Source organism: Trachypithecus francoisi, unplaced genomic scaffold, assembly GCF_009764315.1.
Source record: "Trachypithecus francoisi isolate TF-2019V2 unplaced genomic scaffold, Tfra_2.0 Lachesis_group0, whole genome shotgun sequence".
In the NCBI taxonomy this organism is placed as follows: Eukaryota; Metazoa; Chordata; class Mammalia; order Primates; family Cercopithecidae; genus Trachypithecus; species Trachypithecus francoisi.
The window spans coordinates 19,895,365-19,912,782 of NW_022681453.1; the positions used below are offsets into that span (position 1 = coordinate 19,895,365).

Genomic DNA, 17,418 nt, shown 5'->3' on the forward strand with positions numbered 1-17,418 from the left:
TGCGCTCCAGCCTGGGCGGCAGAGTGAGGCTCCATCTCAGAAAAAAAAAAAAAAAAAGCCAGCACTGGCTGGGTACAGTGGCTCACATCTGTAATCCCAGCACCTTGGGAGGCCGAGGCTGGTGGATCACCTGAGGTCGGGAGTTCAAGACCAGCCTGGCCAACATGACAAACCCTGTCTCTACTAAAAATACAAAAATTAGCCCAGTGTGGTGGCACGCACCTGTAGTCCCAGCTACTCTGGAGGCTGAGGCAGGAGAATCACTTGAACCCAGGAGGCGGAGTTTGCAGTCAGCCAAGAACAAGTCACTGCACTCCAGCCTGGGCAACAGAGTGAGACTCCGTCTCAAAAAAAATAAATAGCTAAATAATTAGCCAGCATTGTTATGAGTTAAAGTCTGTTTGCCCGCATGAATAAATAGGTAAATAATTAGCCAGCATTGTTATGAGTTAAAATCTAGTTGCCCACATGACAGAGTGAGGCTGTATCAAAAAAATAACTAAATAAAGAATTAGCCAGCATTGTTATCAGTTAAAGTTCAATTGCCCCCATGTTATGTGAGAGCAGCCAAGACTTAAACCTCAGGAAAGGTGGGAAAGAACCCCTTCCCCCAGCCTGCCTCCTTGGCCTCGCAGGAAGTGGAGCTCACAGTGTGGGCAGACAGATAATGACCAATAACTTCAGTACAAGCGGAGCTGAGGCGTTAGGGAGGACATCCCCGAGGCGCTGAGGCCTGCACAGGGGAGCTGTTGGAGACTTGCCGAGGAGCGCAAGGACGCAGGCCGAGCGCTTTGCAGCTCTGCATCTTCAGAGCCTCGGGGCGAACCCTTTTCCTCCCGCCCTATCCGGGGACTGAAGGAGGAGGCGTCCTTAGGGGACGGGACCGTCCTGAACTCCGGGGGCAGGAGTGGCAGGCGTGTGGGGCGGGGCCAGCCCGGAGCTCGCAGCTCACGGGGCGTCGCTGGCTGCCGCGGCCGCTGCCGGGGGGCGGGATCCGGATCTAAGCCTCCAGTAATCCCGCTGAGGCCCGAACCAGAGGCGGGCGGGGACTTCCGCGCCGACGCGGTCGCGGGCGCTGGGACGGCCTTCACTGGCGGTCTTTGGGCTCCGCCCCGACATCCGGCCCCGGGCACGTGGTGGGCGGACTGGGGCGGTCCTGAGCCTGCGACCTCGCAGGGGACCTCGCAGGACCCTAAGTCCAGGCCACAGTCAGGGGCGGGCGCTGGGAGGCGAGCGTGAACTCAGCGACAGGAGAGTGAGGTGGGGGCCCTGGGGAGGGATAGAGGGACTGGGGCTCCGTGGCTTGAAAGCCGGGCAATTGGGAGGCATTGGGTGTTTTGCTGTTGTTGTTTTTTGAGGGATGAGGGAGTACAAGTCTGGGTTCAAACCTCGCTCGGCTACTCTGAGCTGTCCTCGAACCTCTCTGAGCCTCTCGGCTTTCTCCTCTGTAAAGTGGGCATTCTGAGCACAAACTTCATGGGGCTCTTTTGGGGATTAAATAAGGAAATGTGCTGGAAGCAGACAGCCCAGAGCCTGAAACAGAATGGGTGCTCCTTAATGGGAAATCCTACCCCTGTGGGAAATCCGGGAACCGCCGTAGGGACGGACTGTGTGCAGGAGCGCACCGGATCCAGAGACTGGGAGGGGTAGTTAGCCATTCACTTTGCCCCCAGCTCACCACGCGCAGCGCCATGACCAGCAAGGGTCCCGAGGAGGAGCATCCATCAGTGACGCTCTTCCGCCAGTACCTGCGCATCCGCACCGTCCAGCCCAAGCCTGACTATGGTGAGAAGACGGTGGTTCCAGAGCCTGTGACGGGGCCTAACGGACGGGGACTGTGCTGTAAACCAGCCTCCAACACCTGTCACCCAGCTGAGCCCCCCTCTGCTGTCCCACATGGCTCCCCAACCCCTGCAGTCATTGCCCAAGTAAATAGACTGAGGCAGCCCCTCCAGGTTATGGAGGAATGCTTTCCCCAGACGCTCTGCTGCTGCCCAAGGTTACTCCTGGCAGCTGGTTAAAGAAAAACTTCACCTGACTCCCCAGGGCAGGAGTGGTGGGGGAAGCCTCAGGCAGCCACAGGGGAAGGAGAAGCCTTCCAGAAGCCCACTGAGGCTGGACAAAGGCCACAGCCCTTAGGGAATCAAGCTTGGTGGTTAGGGCCTGGGAGGTGGCTCCTGCCTTTTATCCCAGCACTTCAGGAGGTTGAGGCTGGCAGATTGCTTGGGCCCAGGAGTTCAAGACTGGCTTGGGCAACATGGCAAGACTCTTGTCTCTATAGAAAAATACAAAAATTAGTCAGGAACGGTGGCGCACCTGTAGTCCCAGCTACTCCGGAGGTTGAGGTGGGAGGATCGCTTGAGCCTGGGAGGTCGAGGTTGCAGTGAGCCGAGATCGCACCGCTTCACTCCAGCCTTGGTGACAGAGTGAGACCCTGTCCCCCCCCCCCAAAAAAAGAAAGGAAACAAACAAACAAAAAAAAAACTTGGTGACTGGGAATTATGTACATGGGTCCAAATTCCTCCTCTGTGATTAATCAGCTGAGACATGGTGGGTGAATCTCTTTGTGTCTCTGTGCCATAGTTTCCCATAATTAAGGAAGATAACACCTTCCTGCAACCCTGGACGTCCCCCTGGCCTTCCAGAAAGGGTCACTGACTAGCCAAAAACATCTTCTTTCTTGGGGATGGAAATGCAGGTGTCTCTGAGGGATATGCAGTGTGTTGGGGAGGCAGCAGCCCATTGCTGGGTGTGCTCCCTTCTCCGGGCTGCCTGGGCTGGTGGGAAGCTGTGGGTAGGCAGAAGCAGCCCCAAGACACTCTGTGCCTCCAGGAGCTGCTGTGGCCTTCTTTGAGGAGAGAGCCCGCCAGCTGGGCCTGGGCTGTCAGAAAGTGGAGGTGAGCCTGGGGCCCTAAGCAGGGAAGGGAGGTGGGCCTGGGCACTTCCTCACCCTGCTCAGACCACCTCCCCTCCTGACCATCTCCAGGTGGCACCTGGCTATGTGGTGACCGTGTTGACCTGGCCAGGCACCAACCCTGCACTCTCCTCCATCTTGCTCAACTCCCACACGGATGTGGTGCCTGTCTTCAAGGTATGAAAGGGGCTGGGGCGGTGGGCATTGCAGACCTTGGGGACAGACGTGATGCAGACCCCAGGATCCAGCCTCAGAGAGCGCATGGTCCTGGTCCCAGTCCTGGCACTAACTTTCAACGTCCTTATGACATTACACCACTCAAGCAGCCTTCGTCCAGCAACAAGATCTGGGCCAGAGTGGGGTAGGGACTAGAGGGTGGGAAGCAGGAGACAGCGATGGGGGATGGCAATCAGCTTCCTTCTTCAGCCCCGGTCTTTCCTCCCCCACCACTCCACCTGTCACTCCAACCCTATGGTGGGCTCCTAGGGAAGGGCCACTGTTGACCAGAGTGGATTAATGGCTAAATTGGAAGTTTGGGCCCCTCTTCCCATCCCTGCCCCCAGGAACATTGGAGTCACGACCCCTTTGAGGCCTTCAAGGATTCTGAGGGCTACATCTATGCCAGGGGTGCCCAGGACATGAAGTGCGTCAGCATCCAGTGAGTGTCCTCCATTCTCGCTCCTCCACAATGTCCCCACTGGTCTAGTGGATTGACCCAGGACCTGGAGGGGTGATTGGAGAAACTTAAGGCCAAGGGGCACCTTGACCCCTTGGACAGAAATTACTGCCATGACCATTGCATCGATAGGGAGATGCAGCCCAGAGAGGAGCAGGGACTTTCTGGAGTCCCTATCAGGGTGTGGCAGGATAAAGTCCAGGGCACACACAGGACTCCAGCCTGCTGGCCCTGCCTGCCAGGCCAGCCTGAGCATCTGGTGGCTCCCCCAGCACCTGGCTTATGCCCCCTCAGGTACCTGGAGGCTGTGAGGAGGCTGAAGGTGGAGGGCCACCGGTTCCCCAGAACCATCCACATGACCTTTGTACCTGGTAGGAGTGGTTCAGATACCTCTGGGAAAGGGGAGGGTGGAGGTGGGGTAGCCTCTTCATCTCATGGCCCTGCTGCTTTTACAGATGAGGAGGTTGGGGGTCACCAAGGCATGGAGCTGTTCGTGCAGCGGCCCGAGTTCCAAGCCCTGAGGGCAGGATTTGCCCTGGATGAGGGTGAGCAGGTTGGCAAGCCGATAAGCAGCCAGGCAGGGAGTAGGAGGCTGCTAGTGGGGACTGGGCTGCTCCACCCGCTGAACCCCGTTTCCTTCCTCAGGCATAGCCAACCCCACTGATGCCTTCACTGTCTTTTATAGTGAGCGGAGTCCCTGGTGTAAGTATGAGCTTGGAGGGAGGGCTCACTCTACAGGTGGGAGGCTAGGCCAGAAAGGGCACGGTCCTATGAAGGGTTGCACAGCAAAAGTTGAGGCCTGAGAAGGCCTGGAACCCAGAGCCTCTGCCTCCCAGCTCTTTCCTATCTGAGCTTCTCTGAGGGCAAGCCCTGACTGGGCAGAAACAAGCTCTATGCTATGGGCCCTGAGCGGGGACAGGACCCTGCCAGAGGAGCCTGAAATGAGGGGGAGACCTGGGTCCACCCCAGGGCTGATTGTGTCTCCAGCGCCTCATGCTGAAGACACTCCCTTCCCCCTATACCTCCCCAGGGGTGCGGGTCACCAGCACTGGGAGGCCAGGCCATGGCTCGCTCTTCATCGAGGACACAGCAGCAGAGAAGCTGGTACGTGGCACCCCGGGAGAGAGTCTGGGAGTTCAGGAGGCTCTATCCTGAGACCACTGTCCCATTTAACCTCATCTTCTCGTAGCACAAGGTTGTGAGCTCCATCCTGGCATTCCGGGAGAAGGAATGGCAGAGGTGAGGCAGCCTGGGAAGCGGTGGGGTGGCTCTGGGAGGCGGTACCACAGAGGATAGAGTCTGAGCCACCTCTTTTATCTGTTGCTGCTGCTACCCTGTCCCCGCACCACAGGCTGCAGTCAAACCCCCACCTGAAAGAGGGGGCTGTGACCTCCGTGAACCTGACTAAGCTAGAGGGTGGCGTGGCCTATAACGTGGTACCTGCCACCATGAGCGCCAGCTTTGACTTCCGTGTGGCACCGGATGTGGACTTCAAGGTGCCACCTCCACCTGGGTTTGGAGGAAGGATCCTGGGTCCTCAGTCTTGTCCTAGAGGCCTCTGGAAAGCCTGAGGGATCAGCTCGTCTCCCTTCCCTTAGGCTTTTGAGGAGCAGCTGCAGAGCTGGTGCCAGGCAGCTGGCGAGGGGGTCACCTTAGAGTTTGCCCAGGTATGGACTTGGGACATGTGATGGGAGAGTGTGGGAGCTGGGGGAGACCCAAGTGTGCAACAGTGGAGTGTGTGCTTGGTGTGTCTGCATATGTCTGGGCATTTCTTTAATCTGTGATAGACACATTTTATTCCAACAAGCATTAGTTTGTAGATGCTACTGTGGGTGCTGGGGAATGCTGTGGGGAATAAAATTAGGCACAGTTCATGCCCCTGTATGGTGAAACAGGGAAATATAAATCAAATATTTATATGATATTACTTTTTTCTGAGAGAGTCTCACTCCGTCACTCAGGCTGCAGTGCAGTGGCACAATCTGGGCTCACCTCCGTCTCCCGGGTTCAAGCAATTCTCGTGCCTCAGCCTCCAGAGTAGCTGGGATTACAGGCACCTGCCACCACGCCCAACTAATTTTTGCATTTTTAGTAGAGACAGGGTTTCACCGTGTTGGCCAGGCTTGTCTCGAATTCCTGGCCTCCAGTGGTCCGCCCACCTTGGCCTCGCAAAGTACTGGAATTACAGGCATGAGCCACTGTGCCCAGCCGTACTTTTATACAATACATGTGGTACAGGAAAGGGTGGCCCCTTGCACTCTGAAAACCTCTAACTGGAGTATCCAACTAGTCTGAGAGGTCTGGGGGAGCCATCTTGAGGAAGGGGCACTTGGGCTAGGATCTGAAGGATGGCCCAGGAGGTAAGTAGATGGAGGGTGGGAACATCCCAGACCTAGGACATTTGAGGGGCTGAAAGAGGATCTGTGACGGGACTGGCCACCCAGATGTCTGGGTAGGTGAAGGAGTGTGGGTGGGGAGGTGTTCTGTGCCAGGCACAGCCCACTCTATGGGAAATAGGGCAAGATGCCCAGGCCCATGTCCTGATCCTGCCATCCTTCCCGTCCCTCAGAAGTGGATGCACCCCCAAGTGACACCTACTGATGACTCAAACCCCTGGTGGGCAGCTTTTAGCCGGGTCTGCAAGGACATGTGAGCACACTGGCCAGCTCTCCTCACAGCCCAGCCCCCTACTCCTCTCCTTCCTGCTGCCCCCTCCCTTTTCCTGCCTCTCTCCCACCTTCCTTCGCCCCTTCAATTCTTCCCTTTCTCCCTCCCCATTCACCAGGCCCTTTCTCCTATAGGAACCTCTCTCTGGAGCCTGAGATCATGCCTGCTTCCACTGACAGCCGCTTTATCCGTGCGGTGAGCCACTTGCATGTAGTGCCTGGGCAGTGGACTGGGCCTGAGGCTGGCTTTCCCTTAACGGCTCCTCCTCGCCCCTGCAGGTGGGGGTCCCAGCTCTAGGCTTCTCACCCTTGAACCGCACACCTGTGCTACTGCACGACCACGATGAACGGCTGCATGAGGCTGTGTTCCTCCGTGGGGTGGACATATACACACGCCTGCTGCCTGCCCTTGCCAGTGTGCCTGCCCTGCCCAGTGACAGCTGAGCCCTGGAACTCCTCAACCTTTGCCCCTGGGGCTTCCATCCCAACCAGTGCCAAGGACCTCCTCTTCCCCTTTCCAAATAATAAAGTCTGTGGACAGGGCTGTCTCTGAATTACTAACCCCAAGGACACTCGTGGAGCAAGAATTTTCCTTTCCTTGGGGACATGTTACCATCTCCATTTCACAGATGAGGAAACTGAGCCTGGCTGTGAGCACTTCTGCACTACCCCACACTGCTCTGTGCCCCTTGATACAGCACACCCATTCAGTACCATCCAGCCATGTCTGTGCCTAGCAAGAAAGGGCCACAGTTCCTATCTGAGTGGCCACCATACTTAGTTCTGACCTGTCAGGGATTCCATTCCCATCGAAGGGGGATACTAAGGACCTCAGGAACCACTCCCATCTTCCTGGGTGTACATCTGGGATCCTAAGACAGGACCAGAATAGACCAGCTGGGCCCCTGCCAGATGAGGGGCAGGCAGAGGGCCAACGGTGACTGCTGGCTCTTGTCAAAACCTGTACACCCTTGTATTGGCAGCAGGGGCCACAGAGGGACAGGGGTCCTGGTAGACTAGGTCAGTTCATCTTAAGGGCCTCAGCACCCTGGATCTTTGTGTGCAGAGGCCTAGGAAGTGGGTTTCCATGTCAGCCTTGCTAGGACCCCAGGCTTTACCAAGAGTAAACTAGTAAACGATGGCCCCAAGAGCAGAGCCTGATCTAGCCAGATCTGCTCTATCCTGTTCTGACCTTCTGAGCATGGGGCAGGGGAGATGGGTGGGTTGGGGTGGTTGGATTTTTTGTTTCTAGTTGTAGCCAGAAGAGAAGTCCAGAGTCTGGCTGTGGACTGCAGGCTTAGTACTAATAGAAATAACAATGACTCCTGCTCACAGTTGACAAGGAGCCAGGACTTAGACTGGCTTTTTTTTTTTTTTTTTTTTTTTTTTGAGGCGGAGTCTTGCTCTGTCCCCTAGGCTGGAGTGCAGTGGCGTGACCTCTGCTCACTGCAAGCTCCACCTCCTGGGTTCATGCCATTCTCCTGCCTCAGCCTCCTAAGTAGTTGGGACTAAGGCCCCCGCCACCATGCCCAGCTAACTTTTTGTATTTTTAGTAGAGATGGGGTTTCACATCCGCCTCCCGGGTTCAAGGGATTTTCCTGCCTCAGCCTCCCAAGTAGCTGGGACTACCTGCCGCGCCACCACGCCTGGCTAATTTGTGTATTTTTAGTAGAGACAGGGTTTCACCAAGTTGAGCAGGATGATTTTGATCTCTTGACCTCGGGATCTGCCTGCCTCGGCCTACCCAAGTGCTCCGTTTACAGGCGTGAGCCACTGTGCCCGGCCTAGACTGGCTTACTTTACATTGAACCCGTACAGCAGTCTTGTGATGGATGCCAGGTCCCACTAGCAATGCAGAAACAGGCTCCACTGGCCAGGCGCAGTGGCTCATGCCTGTAATCCTAACACTTTGGGAGGCTGAGGCGGGCAGATTGCCTGAGCTCAGGAGTTCAAGACCCAGCATGGGCAACATGGCAAAACCCCGTCTCTACTGAAAATACAAAAAAATTAGCCAGGTGTGGTGGCATGTGCCTATAGTCGGGAGGCTGATTCTAGAGAATCACCTGAACCCAGAGGATGGAGGTTGCGGTGAGCCGAGATCACGCCACTGCATTCCAGCCTTGGACGACAGAGCAAGATCTCTCAAAAGAAGAAAAAAGAAACATGTTCCACTAATATAGTTTGCCCTAGACGACAGAGCTTGGAGGCGAATGAGTCGAGACTCAAGAACTGGAAATTAGTGCTTCCTGAGCACAAGGCAGATTCCATGTACAAGTTGGAGGCTGAAGGCAGCAGCTGGGTGTGATCTTAAGCCCAGTTGAAGCCCTGACCTGGCCTCCCCCTCAGAATGGCACTTGGTAAAGGGATCACTTTTTTCATGGCAGGTACACTTTGGACCTCACTTTGGAAGTCATCAACTTGGTGGCCTGTCTGGGCCAAACCACCTTCAGAACACAGAACCTGCTCCTGCTCCCTTTCATCCCCATGTCCACCTGACACGCCTTGGCAAGGGGCAGTTGACCACCCAGAGACTGCCAGGATTACAGTCAAGAGCTGGCAGCCCCAGCCCTGGTTGGGTAACTGAAGCCTCCTAGGGCCCCACATGGACTGCCTAGGATCAAATGCTAGCCTCCACCCCTTCCCAGCTTCATTATGTTCAATATTTTCTCACCAGTGAAACAAAGATCATCATAATATCTACTTTGGAATTAGGGGATCACATGCCATGGGCTGCACCTGCTGCTGTAGCATAACAGCACCCCTTTATGAGTTTCTACACTGTCCAAGGCTGGTTTTGAGGATTAAGTGCAGCTGGGAAGTGCTCACCTGGTGCCTTCTATAGGAAGCCTCCACAAATGCTTACTACTTTACTACTTGCTTCACTGACTGCCGAGGATGAAGACCTCTATGTGAAGCAGCTGACTCAGGGGCACAGCAGGGTCAGAACCAGTCATGGGAGTAAAGCAGTGCCACCACCATCTGCCTCCCTGGGTCCCTAGCTGTTGGGGGACTAACATAGCCCAGAGCAGTGGATGCTGACCAGGTGCACCGAAAGAACCCAGGTCTGGGACACCTCAGGCCAGAGTGCAGGGCTGCTCAGCGGGGCCCCTTCCCCTCCCTCGGAGTACGCCTTAAGACCTCATGAGGATGTTTATCATTTCTCCCTTTGGGCCAGGCGCACTGGCTCATGCCTGTAATCCCAGCACTGGGAGGCCGAGGCAGGCGGATCACGAGATCAGGAGATTGAGACCATCCTGGCTAACACGGTGAAACCCCATCTCTACTAAAAATACAAAAACAAAATTAGCTGGGTGTGGTGGCAGGCGCAGCTACTTAGAGGAGGCTGAGGCAGGAGAATGGCGTGAACCCAGGAGGCGGAGTTTGCAGTGAGGTGAGATGGTCTCACTGCACTCCAGTCTGGATGAGAGGAGACTTGTCTCAAAAAAAAAAAAAAAAAAAAAATGGGCCGGGCGCGGTGGCTCAAGCCTGTAATCCCAGCACTTTGGGAGGCCCAGACGGGCGGATCATGAGGTCAGGAGATCGAGACCATCCTGGCTAATACGGTGAAACCCCGTCTCTACTAAAAAAAATACAAAAAACTAGCCGGGCGAGGTGGCGGGTGCCTGTAGTCCCAGCTACTCCTGCAGGCTGACGCAGGAGAATGGCATGAACCCGGGAGGCGGAGCTTGCAGTGAGCTGAGATCTGGCCACTGCACTCCAGCCTGGGCAGGAGAGCGAGACTCCGTCTGAAAAAAAAAAAAAAAAGATTCCTCCCTTTGCTGGGCAGCTTACACAGTCCAGCAAGCAATGTGCTGGAGCTTACCAAAAGCCCCCAATCATTTCTCATTCATTAGGTCCTCCTCTTCCACTACAGGGCCCCATCTCCTGAGTCCCACCCACCCCTTACCACCCACCACCCACAGACTCATGTCTTCTCCCACACCAACAGATGGAGCAACCAAACCCAGTCCCAGGATCATAGACAGAGGCTAACAAATCCTGCCTCAGGTTTATTTGTACAAACAGCACAGGAGGACCACAGCGCCATGCAGATGGCAGCCCGGAGGTGGGGGTGGGGGGTCGCACCAGTCCTTCTGTCCTCACGCTGGCACACAGAGATACCTACTCTGTAGCCTTTGTAGTGGCCTGGGCACCTTGGGAGCCTGAGCTGGAATTGAAGCTGGAGCTGCAGCCTGAGCCTTGGTTTGATCCTTGGCCTTGGCCTTTGGCCGGCACAGCCGGAGCCCCTTGGCAATGCGAGCACGAGCACGCTTCCCAAGCTTGGGGTGGGCAATGTAGGCAAGTCGATCAAGCTTGCGGCTGACACCCTTTGGGATCTTGGGCTTAACCTCCTTGGGCTTTACGAGGGCCTTGACAGCCTCGGCACGTGCACTCATGGCCTTGGCATTGTTGGCCTGCATCTTCTTTAGGCCCTTCTTGTTGTGCTTCTTGGCAAAGCGCATGTTCCTCAGGAACTTGGGGTCCACCTGAAAAGCAGGAATGGTACAGGTGGCAGCATGTGGGTCCCCAAGTCTCTCGCTGGTGCCTCTCTCCATAGGGGTACCCAGTATTCTAAAGACAGCATCAAGTCAACCTCAAATGTGGAAATACCCAACCTCTTGAAACTATTTCCAGAAGAAGTGTACCACCACCCCAGGGAGCCAATACTCCACCTGGGTAATGCTGTGCAGATGCAGACCTCCTTCAACAACAAAATTACAAGCCGCTTTGCTGCCCTGTCTGCCAAGTGTTGTGGGGTTTCAACTTCCTACAGCAAGGGTTCCACCAAGTTTTTTCCTGACATCCCCTCAGGGACACCCGCCCTCCCATCTTTAGAAGAAGGTGTCAATTAAATACCAAGTCTGGTCCAAAAGACTTATAGCCGAGGCAGAATATGGGGAAACTGAGGCACAGAGTTTGTGATTTACTCCACAGAACAGAGAGCAAAAGGGGAGGAACAGACTGGGGACACTCTCAGCTGTCCCCTAGACCCTCCAGCCTTCTCGGCTAATTCTTAGAACTCCCTGACACAGGAAGAGAAGCTGACCCCAAGTACAGGACTGGGTCAGATCGAGGTCCTAAGGCTGGTCAGTGTGGGAATGTGCCCTGCACACACTCAGAGAAGGCCACTCCTTACCCTAAGTGCCACTGCCAAGCAAGGGAGATGGCCAGGAGGCAGGTTATGCCTTGACCAGAGGGTTACACTTCAGGCTGGGGAAGACCAAGGAAAGCTTTATTATGGGTCTGGTAGGGTAGAAAAAGGAATTGCAGGCTTTGGGTAGGCCAGTTAGGCTCTGCTCAGGCAGAAGCCAAAGTAAGAGAAAAACTACATGAAAGGCCTTGACTGTGCACCTGGAACCAAGAAAAGCCACTTCCACGTGATTCAGTGCACTCACCCCCTTAAGAGATTCGTATCTTTGTGATCGGGGTTTCTTGATACCATTTCTGTGCCATTTTCGGGCTGTGGGAGAAAAAAGGGAATTAAGCCAACAAAGAACTTTCCTCTGATAAAGGCCACCCAACATCACAGCTGGCAAGTCTGGGAGAACCAACGCTTCCTACAGCAGCTACGCTTCAGATATGGGAAACCCTTACTACTAAATGCAAAACACTGTGTATCTCAAGTGGATCTCTAAACCTATAACCCTAAAGTTATTACTGGGTGAAATCAATCAGCCTCAGGCCCACAGTGGAAACGTGCCCCTTCATCCCTGCCCCAGTTTGCCTGAACCAGTCCTTGCCAAGGTCTGGGATGTAGACAGGGCCGGAAAAACTTACACTGGTTGTGTGTGGTGTGGTTCTTGGACTTGGCCATGTCTGCACCTAGAAGACGAAAGTGGAGATCAGGGTTAAGGGCTCTCCGGGCTGGGCCACCTCTGCCCCCCGGCCCCATCTGGTGGAACGTGAGACCAGAAGCCAGAAATGAGCCTGCAGACAGAGGATGTGCAGCCTCCACCAGTCTCGACTTACTCTGCACGACCCGACGCCAGTCCCCGCCTCCCAAACCTAAGTAATAATGCCCTGAAATCAACTCCTTACCTCCGGAAAGCTGCGTTCCCCAATAAAGTGGTTTTCCCTGCCATTCCCCTCTTAGGACCTAGAAACACCATTCCCACCCCACAGCCTTCGCTCCCCACACACACACAGTCGGTCACCCGTCCCCTCCGCAGCCTGCGCCCCGCCGCCGCTCGGAAGTCGCGGATGGCATCGGATGCCGCGCGGCCAACACTCACCTTTAGCCGCGGCTCCCGAAGCGCCTAGAACCGGAAGAGAAAGGGGTCGCGGTGCAGCACGGGAAACAGGGTCAATAACGCCGGAAAGTACTACTGGAAAGTCTTCCCTCCGCTCCGGGAAGAAAAGTTCCGAGGCCCGGAAGAACCAAGCCGGACGTGGAGGCGGTGCTACGAGCTTGCCTGCGCCCCCTTCAGGCTACCTCTTCACCTCTCTGTTTCTCCAGGACCTGGCTCTTAAGATTCAAGATCCTGAAAGAGAAAGAAGTCCTTGAGGGATCGATGTTACGCAAGGAGATCCGTGTTCTTTTTTTTTTTTGAGACGGAGTTTCGCTCTTCCACCCAGGCTGGAGTTAAATGGCACGATCTCGGCCCACCGCAACCTCCGCCTTCTACTGCACCTGGCCGATCTGTGTTCCTAAAAGCACCCCTGTAGTCCCAGCACTTTGGGAGGCCGAAGTGGGCGGATCATGAGGTCAGGAGTTCGAGACCAGCCTGGCCAACATGGTGAAACCTCCATCTCTACTAAAAATACAAAAAAAAAAAAAAAAAAAAAATTAGCCGGGCGTGGTGGCACGCGCCTGTAATCCCAGCTACTCCGGAGGCTGAGGCAGGAGAATTGCTTGAATCTGGGAGGTGGAGGTTGTAGTGAACCAAGATTGCGCCATTGCACTCCAGCCTGGGCTTCAGGGCCAGACTCTGTCTCAAAACAACAACAACAACAAAAACACCTGACAACAACAACAACAACAAAAAACACACCTCTTTCGTGGAGAAGGAGCAGAGGGGAGGAAGGAGAGAGGGCCTGAGGGAGGACAGTGGGAATGCAGAGGAGTGGACAAGGAAAGAGTAGACTGGACTTGGGACACAGAAGATGAGGGAGAAGAAGGAGGCAAGGATAGCCCCTGTGTCTTTGGCTTGACAACTGGGTGAATGGTGGGGCTGTTTACAGAGATGGAAGATTGAGTGGGGAGCAGGGGTTTGTTTTGTTTTGAGGGGGAATGATGAACCAAATATTTTTGTTGGATGCATTAAATGTGAGGTGCCTGTTGGACATCAGAATTGAGTAAGCACTGCCCCTAACAACTCTGTTGCCCTCTCCACCTCTTCCCCCTATAGTTCATTTTCCACACAGCAGTGGGGCTTGGGGACTTGTTTTAAGATACAAATCAGATCCTGTCCCTTAAATCTGCAAGGACATCCCCTTGCACTGAAGATCAATTCTTTACCCCACTTGACCCTGACAACCGCTCTTTTTCATTTATTTCTCTCCAAACCCATGGGCTTTCTTTCGTGCCAAGCACAGATGTGTATTCTGCCTCAGGACCTTTGGACTTGCTATCCCGGCCACCTGGACTGCTCTTCTCCCTGCTTTTTGGATGGTGTGCTCTTTCCTATAGAGGCCTCCCTGGACTCCACTATCTAAAATAGAGAATCTCTGCCTCATCTCTTCAGTTATTCTGTGTTCTCTCGTGGTTTGCTTTCTTTTCTTTTCCTCTTCTTTCTCTCCCTTTTTTTTTTTTTTTAGACGGAGTCTCACTCTGTGGCCCAGGCTGGAGTGCAGTGGCGCGATCTCGGCTCACTGCAACCTCTGCCTCCTGGATTCAAGCGATTCTCCTGCCTCAGCCTCCCGAGTAGCTGGGATTATGGGCGCACACCGCCATGCCCAGCTAATTTTTAAAGAATTATTTTTAGTAGAGACAGGTTTTCACCATGTTGGCCAGGCTGATGTTGAACTCCTGACCTCAGGTGATCCGCCTGCCTCGGCCTCCCAAAGTGCTGGGATTACAGGCATGAGCCACCGCCCCCGGCCATGGTTTGCTTTCTTTATAGAACTTTCCCATACTCTAATTACATTGTTTACTTACTTGTGTATGTATCCATTATCATAGGAGCCCTGAGTTTGGGATTGGTTTGATCACCGTTTCCCACTACCTAACTCATCACAGTGTAGATAGAGCAAGAGCTTAATAAACACATGCCCAGTGAACATTCCTTGACAAGCCCGGTTCATGGAGTGACAGACGCATACTGCAGAAGTTTGGGTAGTGAAGGGGAAAGGAGGTTGTAGAGGCAGGACATGTAGATGACTCCTTACCGAAGCATTCCTGAGAAAGGAAGCTTTCTGGCAGGTGTGAGCTGGGAGAATGAAAAGCAGGCTTATATACTGATGGATGACCTGGTGCCAAGAAAGAAACAGCAGAGCCCAGAGGAGAGTGTCTCTGCAGGAACAAAGTCCTTGTGGGGTGCTGAGCACAGGTGGAGAACCTGGTGGGCAGAGGTAGGGACTGCAGGAGGTGGGGGTGGTGTGATGCCTGACAGCAAGTCAAGTCTTCAGCTCAGGAAGTGGAAGAGGTAGCTCTGGAGACTAGGACAGGGAAGAGGAGGTCTGACTGCCACACCCTTGAGAAAGAGAAGCCAGCAGGGTAGAGGCTGACAGCAGGGGCTGCGATGACTTTATTTATTTACTTTTATTTTATTTATTTTATTTATTTTGAGACAGAGTTTTGCTCTCATCGCCCAGGCTGGAGTGCAATGGTGCGGTGTTGGCTCACTGCAACCTCCACCTCCTGGGTTCAAGCGATTCTATTGCCTCAGCCTCCTGAGTAACTGGGATTACAGGCACCTGCCACCATGCCCGGCTAATTTTTGTGTTTTTAGTAGAGATGAGGTTTTACCATGTTGGCCATGCTGATCTCGAACTCCTGACCTCAGGTGATCCACACTCCTCAGCCTCCCAAAGTGCTGGGATTATGGGGGTGAGCCAGTAATCCATGCCCAGCCTGTGATGACTTTAAAAGAACCAGGCTGCCCTGCTATTCCAGGCCTTCCAGCTGGGAAGCGACTCCCACAGCTCCTAAAAAGTGAGTAGTGACTTGGTTTAGCTAGACTGTTAGGACAGAGGCAGAAAAAGCAGTGAGCAAAAAGTCACGGTCTGATGGGGGAGGCAGATTCAGTGATGGACGATGGCCATGCAGTACCACTGGGGCTGTGTTAGGGATTGGCCCAGAGTGAAATCCCAGCTATTAGGCAAGGAGGAGTCAGTGACAAGAATGAGGAACTTTGGCTGTGACTTGACCTGTTCAGGAGCCAAAGTGGGCCATGACCTGGAGCCACTGACCTGTCATGCTTTGCTTTTCTTTTTCTTTTTTTTGAGATGGAGTTTTCCTCTTGTTGCCCAGGCTACAGTGCAATGACCTAATCTCAGTTCACTGCAACCTCCGCCTCCTGGGTTTAAGTGATTCTCCTGGCTCAGCTTCCTGAGTAGGTGGGATTACAGGTGCCTGCCATCACACTTGGCTAATTTTTGTACTTTTAGTAGAGATGGGGTTTCACTATGTTGGTCAGGCTGGTCTCGAACTCCTAACCTCAAGTGATCCACCAACCTTGGCCTCCCAAAGTGCTGGAATTACAGGCGTGAGCCACCATGCCGAGCCCCTGTCATGCTTTTCAAAGTGGGATGGATGATAGGGCCATCCATGTCTATAAAGATAGTATTCTTTCTAGGAATAGTTTTCTTTATTTCTCCCTTCTTTCTTTTCTTCCTCCCTCCCTTCCTTCTTTCTTTTCTTCCTCCCTCCCTTTTTCACTCCTTCTCCCTTTCATAAATGGAAACTTACACTATATGAACTCTTCTATAACCTGATTTTATGCATTTAGTCATAAGTTGTGGACATCTTTCTCTGCTCATGAAAATCTTTTGTAATCCTAATCTATTTTACATATTTTGAAACATTATTTTGAGAAGAGGTCAATAAATATCACCAGATGTCAAAGGAGTCTCTGGTACACACTTACAAAAAGGCAAATAACTTAACCTTTCTTCTAGGGTTGACACACTCTCACCCTTCATGAGTGAGTGGTTCTTGCCCCATCTCAAATCTGCCTGGAGACCGGGGTCCATTTGCCTCCTCCATGGAGTAGCCTTGGGCAGAGCCACTATCTGGACTCAGCAAAGCATCAGCCAGGTCTCTCTCAAATGCCTTGGGCACAAGGCAGAGAAAGATGTGAGCCTGGGTGACAAGATAGGGCTGGATAGGGCTGGAAGTGATCAGCCCAACCCATGTGACCTGCAAGGGTGTTGTCCAGGCCTTGTCCAGACCCATCACCCAGTTCAAAGCCCAAGTAGAATCCCATAGTGTCTCCTCAGCAAAGTGATGGGGTTGGAGACACCTGGGGTTGTTTTTGCAGTTCCTATCATAGTCCCAGGAGTATGTGGGGACCTGATACATGTTTGAGGAATTAAATGTGCACATTTCAGAAATCCAGGAAGATGACAGAATCAGGGTCAAGAAGCCAGTTGGCCTGGAGGGATTTCTCAGAGATAAGAGTCAGCTCTTCTCCTGGACCCAGAGCCTTGCTTGCCAAGCCTCAGTTCCCAGCGTAACATGGGGATAAAAATAGTATTTACCTCCTGGGGTTAAACTGGAAAATTTGAGTAAAGCACTGAACACTATGTTAAGTACACAGTAGGTGCTCAATCATGGTTAGTCCCATCCATGCATCTTCCCCACAAGGCCTCAGGGGAGGGAGACAGGGCTTGGGGAAAGAAAATCAGTGGCAAGTGGATGCTAAAAATAAGGACAAGATCCAAAGAACAATAAGCAAAAGCCAAGGTGAGGAAAGTGGCATTCCTCACGGGGCTGGGGCCCCTCAACCTCTGAGGTTCCAGAGAGACAGGGACTACCAGTGTTTTCAGGTAAGACGGACTGTGAAGGTTATCAGAACCAGGGTGTTTTATCTGGGTGTTTTACCCCCACAAGAGAGAGGTGTTGGGGGACGGATGGGCTTTGGAACTTTGGATCTGCTTAGAACTTTCTGAGGGAGGGACTACCTGATTCTGTGTGTCCCTAGAAGACAGAGCTGTGACTGAGGACAGTAAATGCCAGCTTCATGGACAAGGGGCATTTTTGCTATCAGAATTCCCTCCAA

At 53.5% G+C, this 17,418-nt stretch overlaps 2 protein-coding genes across 2 annotated transcripts; one reads left to right on the forward strand and one right to left on the reverse strand.

Annotated features, from left to right (window-relative positions):
* Positions 1-953: 953 nt before the first annotated feature.
* On the forward strand, positions 954-6,824 carry ACY1 (aminoacylase 1). The gene is made up of 15 exons (XM_033209327.1): positions 954-1,260; positions 1,674-1,785; positions 2,833-2,897; positions 2,987-3,091; positions 3,478-3,572; positions 3,885-3,961; positions 4,046-4,135; positions 4,236-4,292; positions 4,621-4,694; positions 4,780-4,829; positions 4,942-5,086; positions 5,189-5,257; positions 6,160-6,239; positions 6,392-6,452; positions 6,536-6,824. The coding sequence occupies exons 2-15, from the start codon at positions 1,692-1,694 to the stop codon at positions 6,698-6,700; spliced, it is 1,227 nt and encodes a 408-aa protein (XP_033065218.1). The 5' UTR covers positions 954-1,260; positions 1,674-1,691; the 3' UTR covers positions 6,701-6,824.
* Positions 6,825-10,232: 3,408 nt separating this feature from the next.
* On the reverse strand, positions 10,233-12,601 carry RPL29 (ribosomal protein L29). Its single transcript, XM_033209414.1, is given in 5 exon segments — positions 10,233-10,413; positions 10,416-10,743; positions 11,653-11,717; positions 12,035-12,079; positions 12,490-12,601. Coding segments are annotated over 4 exon segments (465 nt in total). The 5' UTR covers positions 12,072-12,079; positions 12,490-12,601; the 3' UTR covers positions 10,233-10,378.
* Between the last annotated feature and the right edge of the window lie 4,817 nt (positions 12,602-17,418).

Bases quoted from the DNA above. Each gene is read 5' to 3' on its own strand.
- ACY1 (XM_033209327.1), top strand. From the start codon at position 1,692: ATGACCAGCAAGGGTCCCGAGGAGGAGCATCCATCAGTGACGCTCTTC. The intron at 1,786-2,832 runs GTGAGAAGACGG...CTGTGCCTCCAG, and splicing joins CCAGCCCAAGCCTGACTATG to GAGCTGCTGTGGCCTTCTTT. The intron at 5,087-5,188 runs GTGCCACCTCCA...CCCTTCCCTTAG, and splicing joins CACCGGATGTGGACTTCAAG to GCTTTTGAGGAGCAGCTGCA.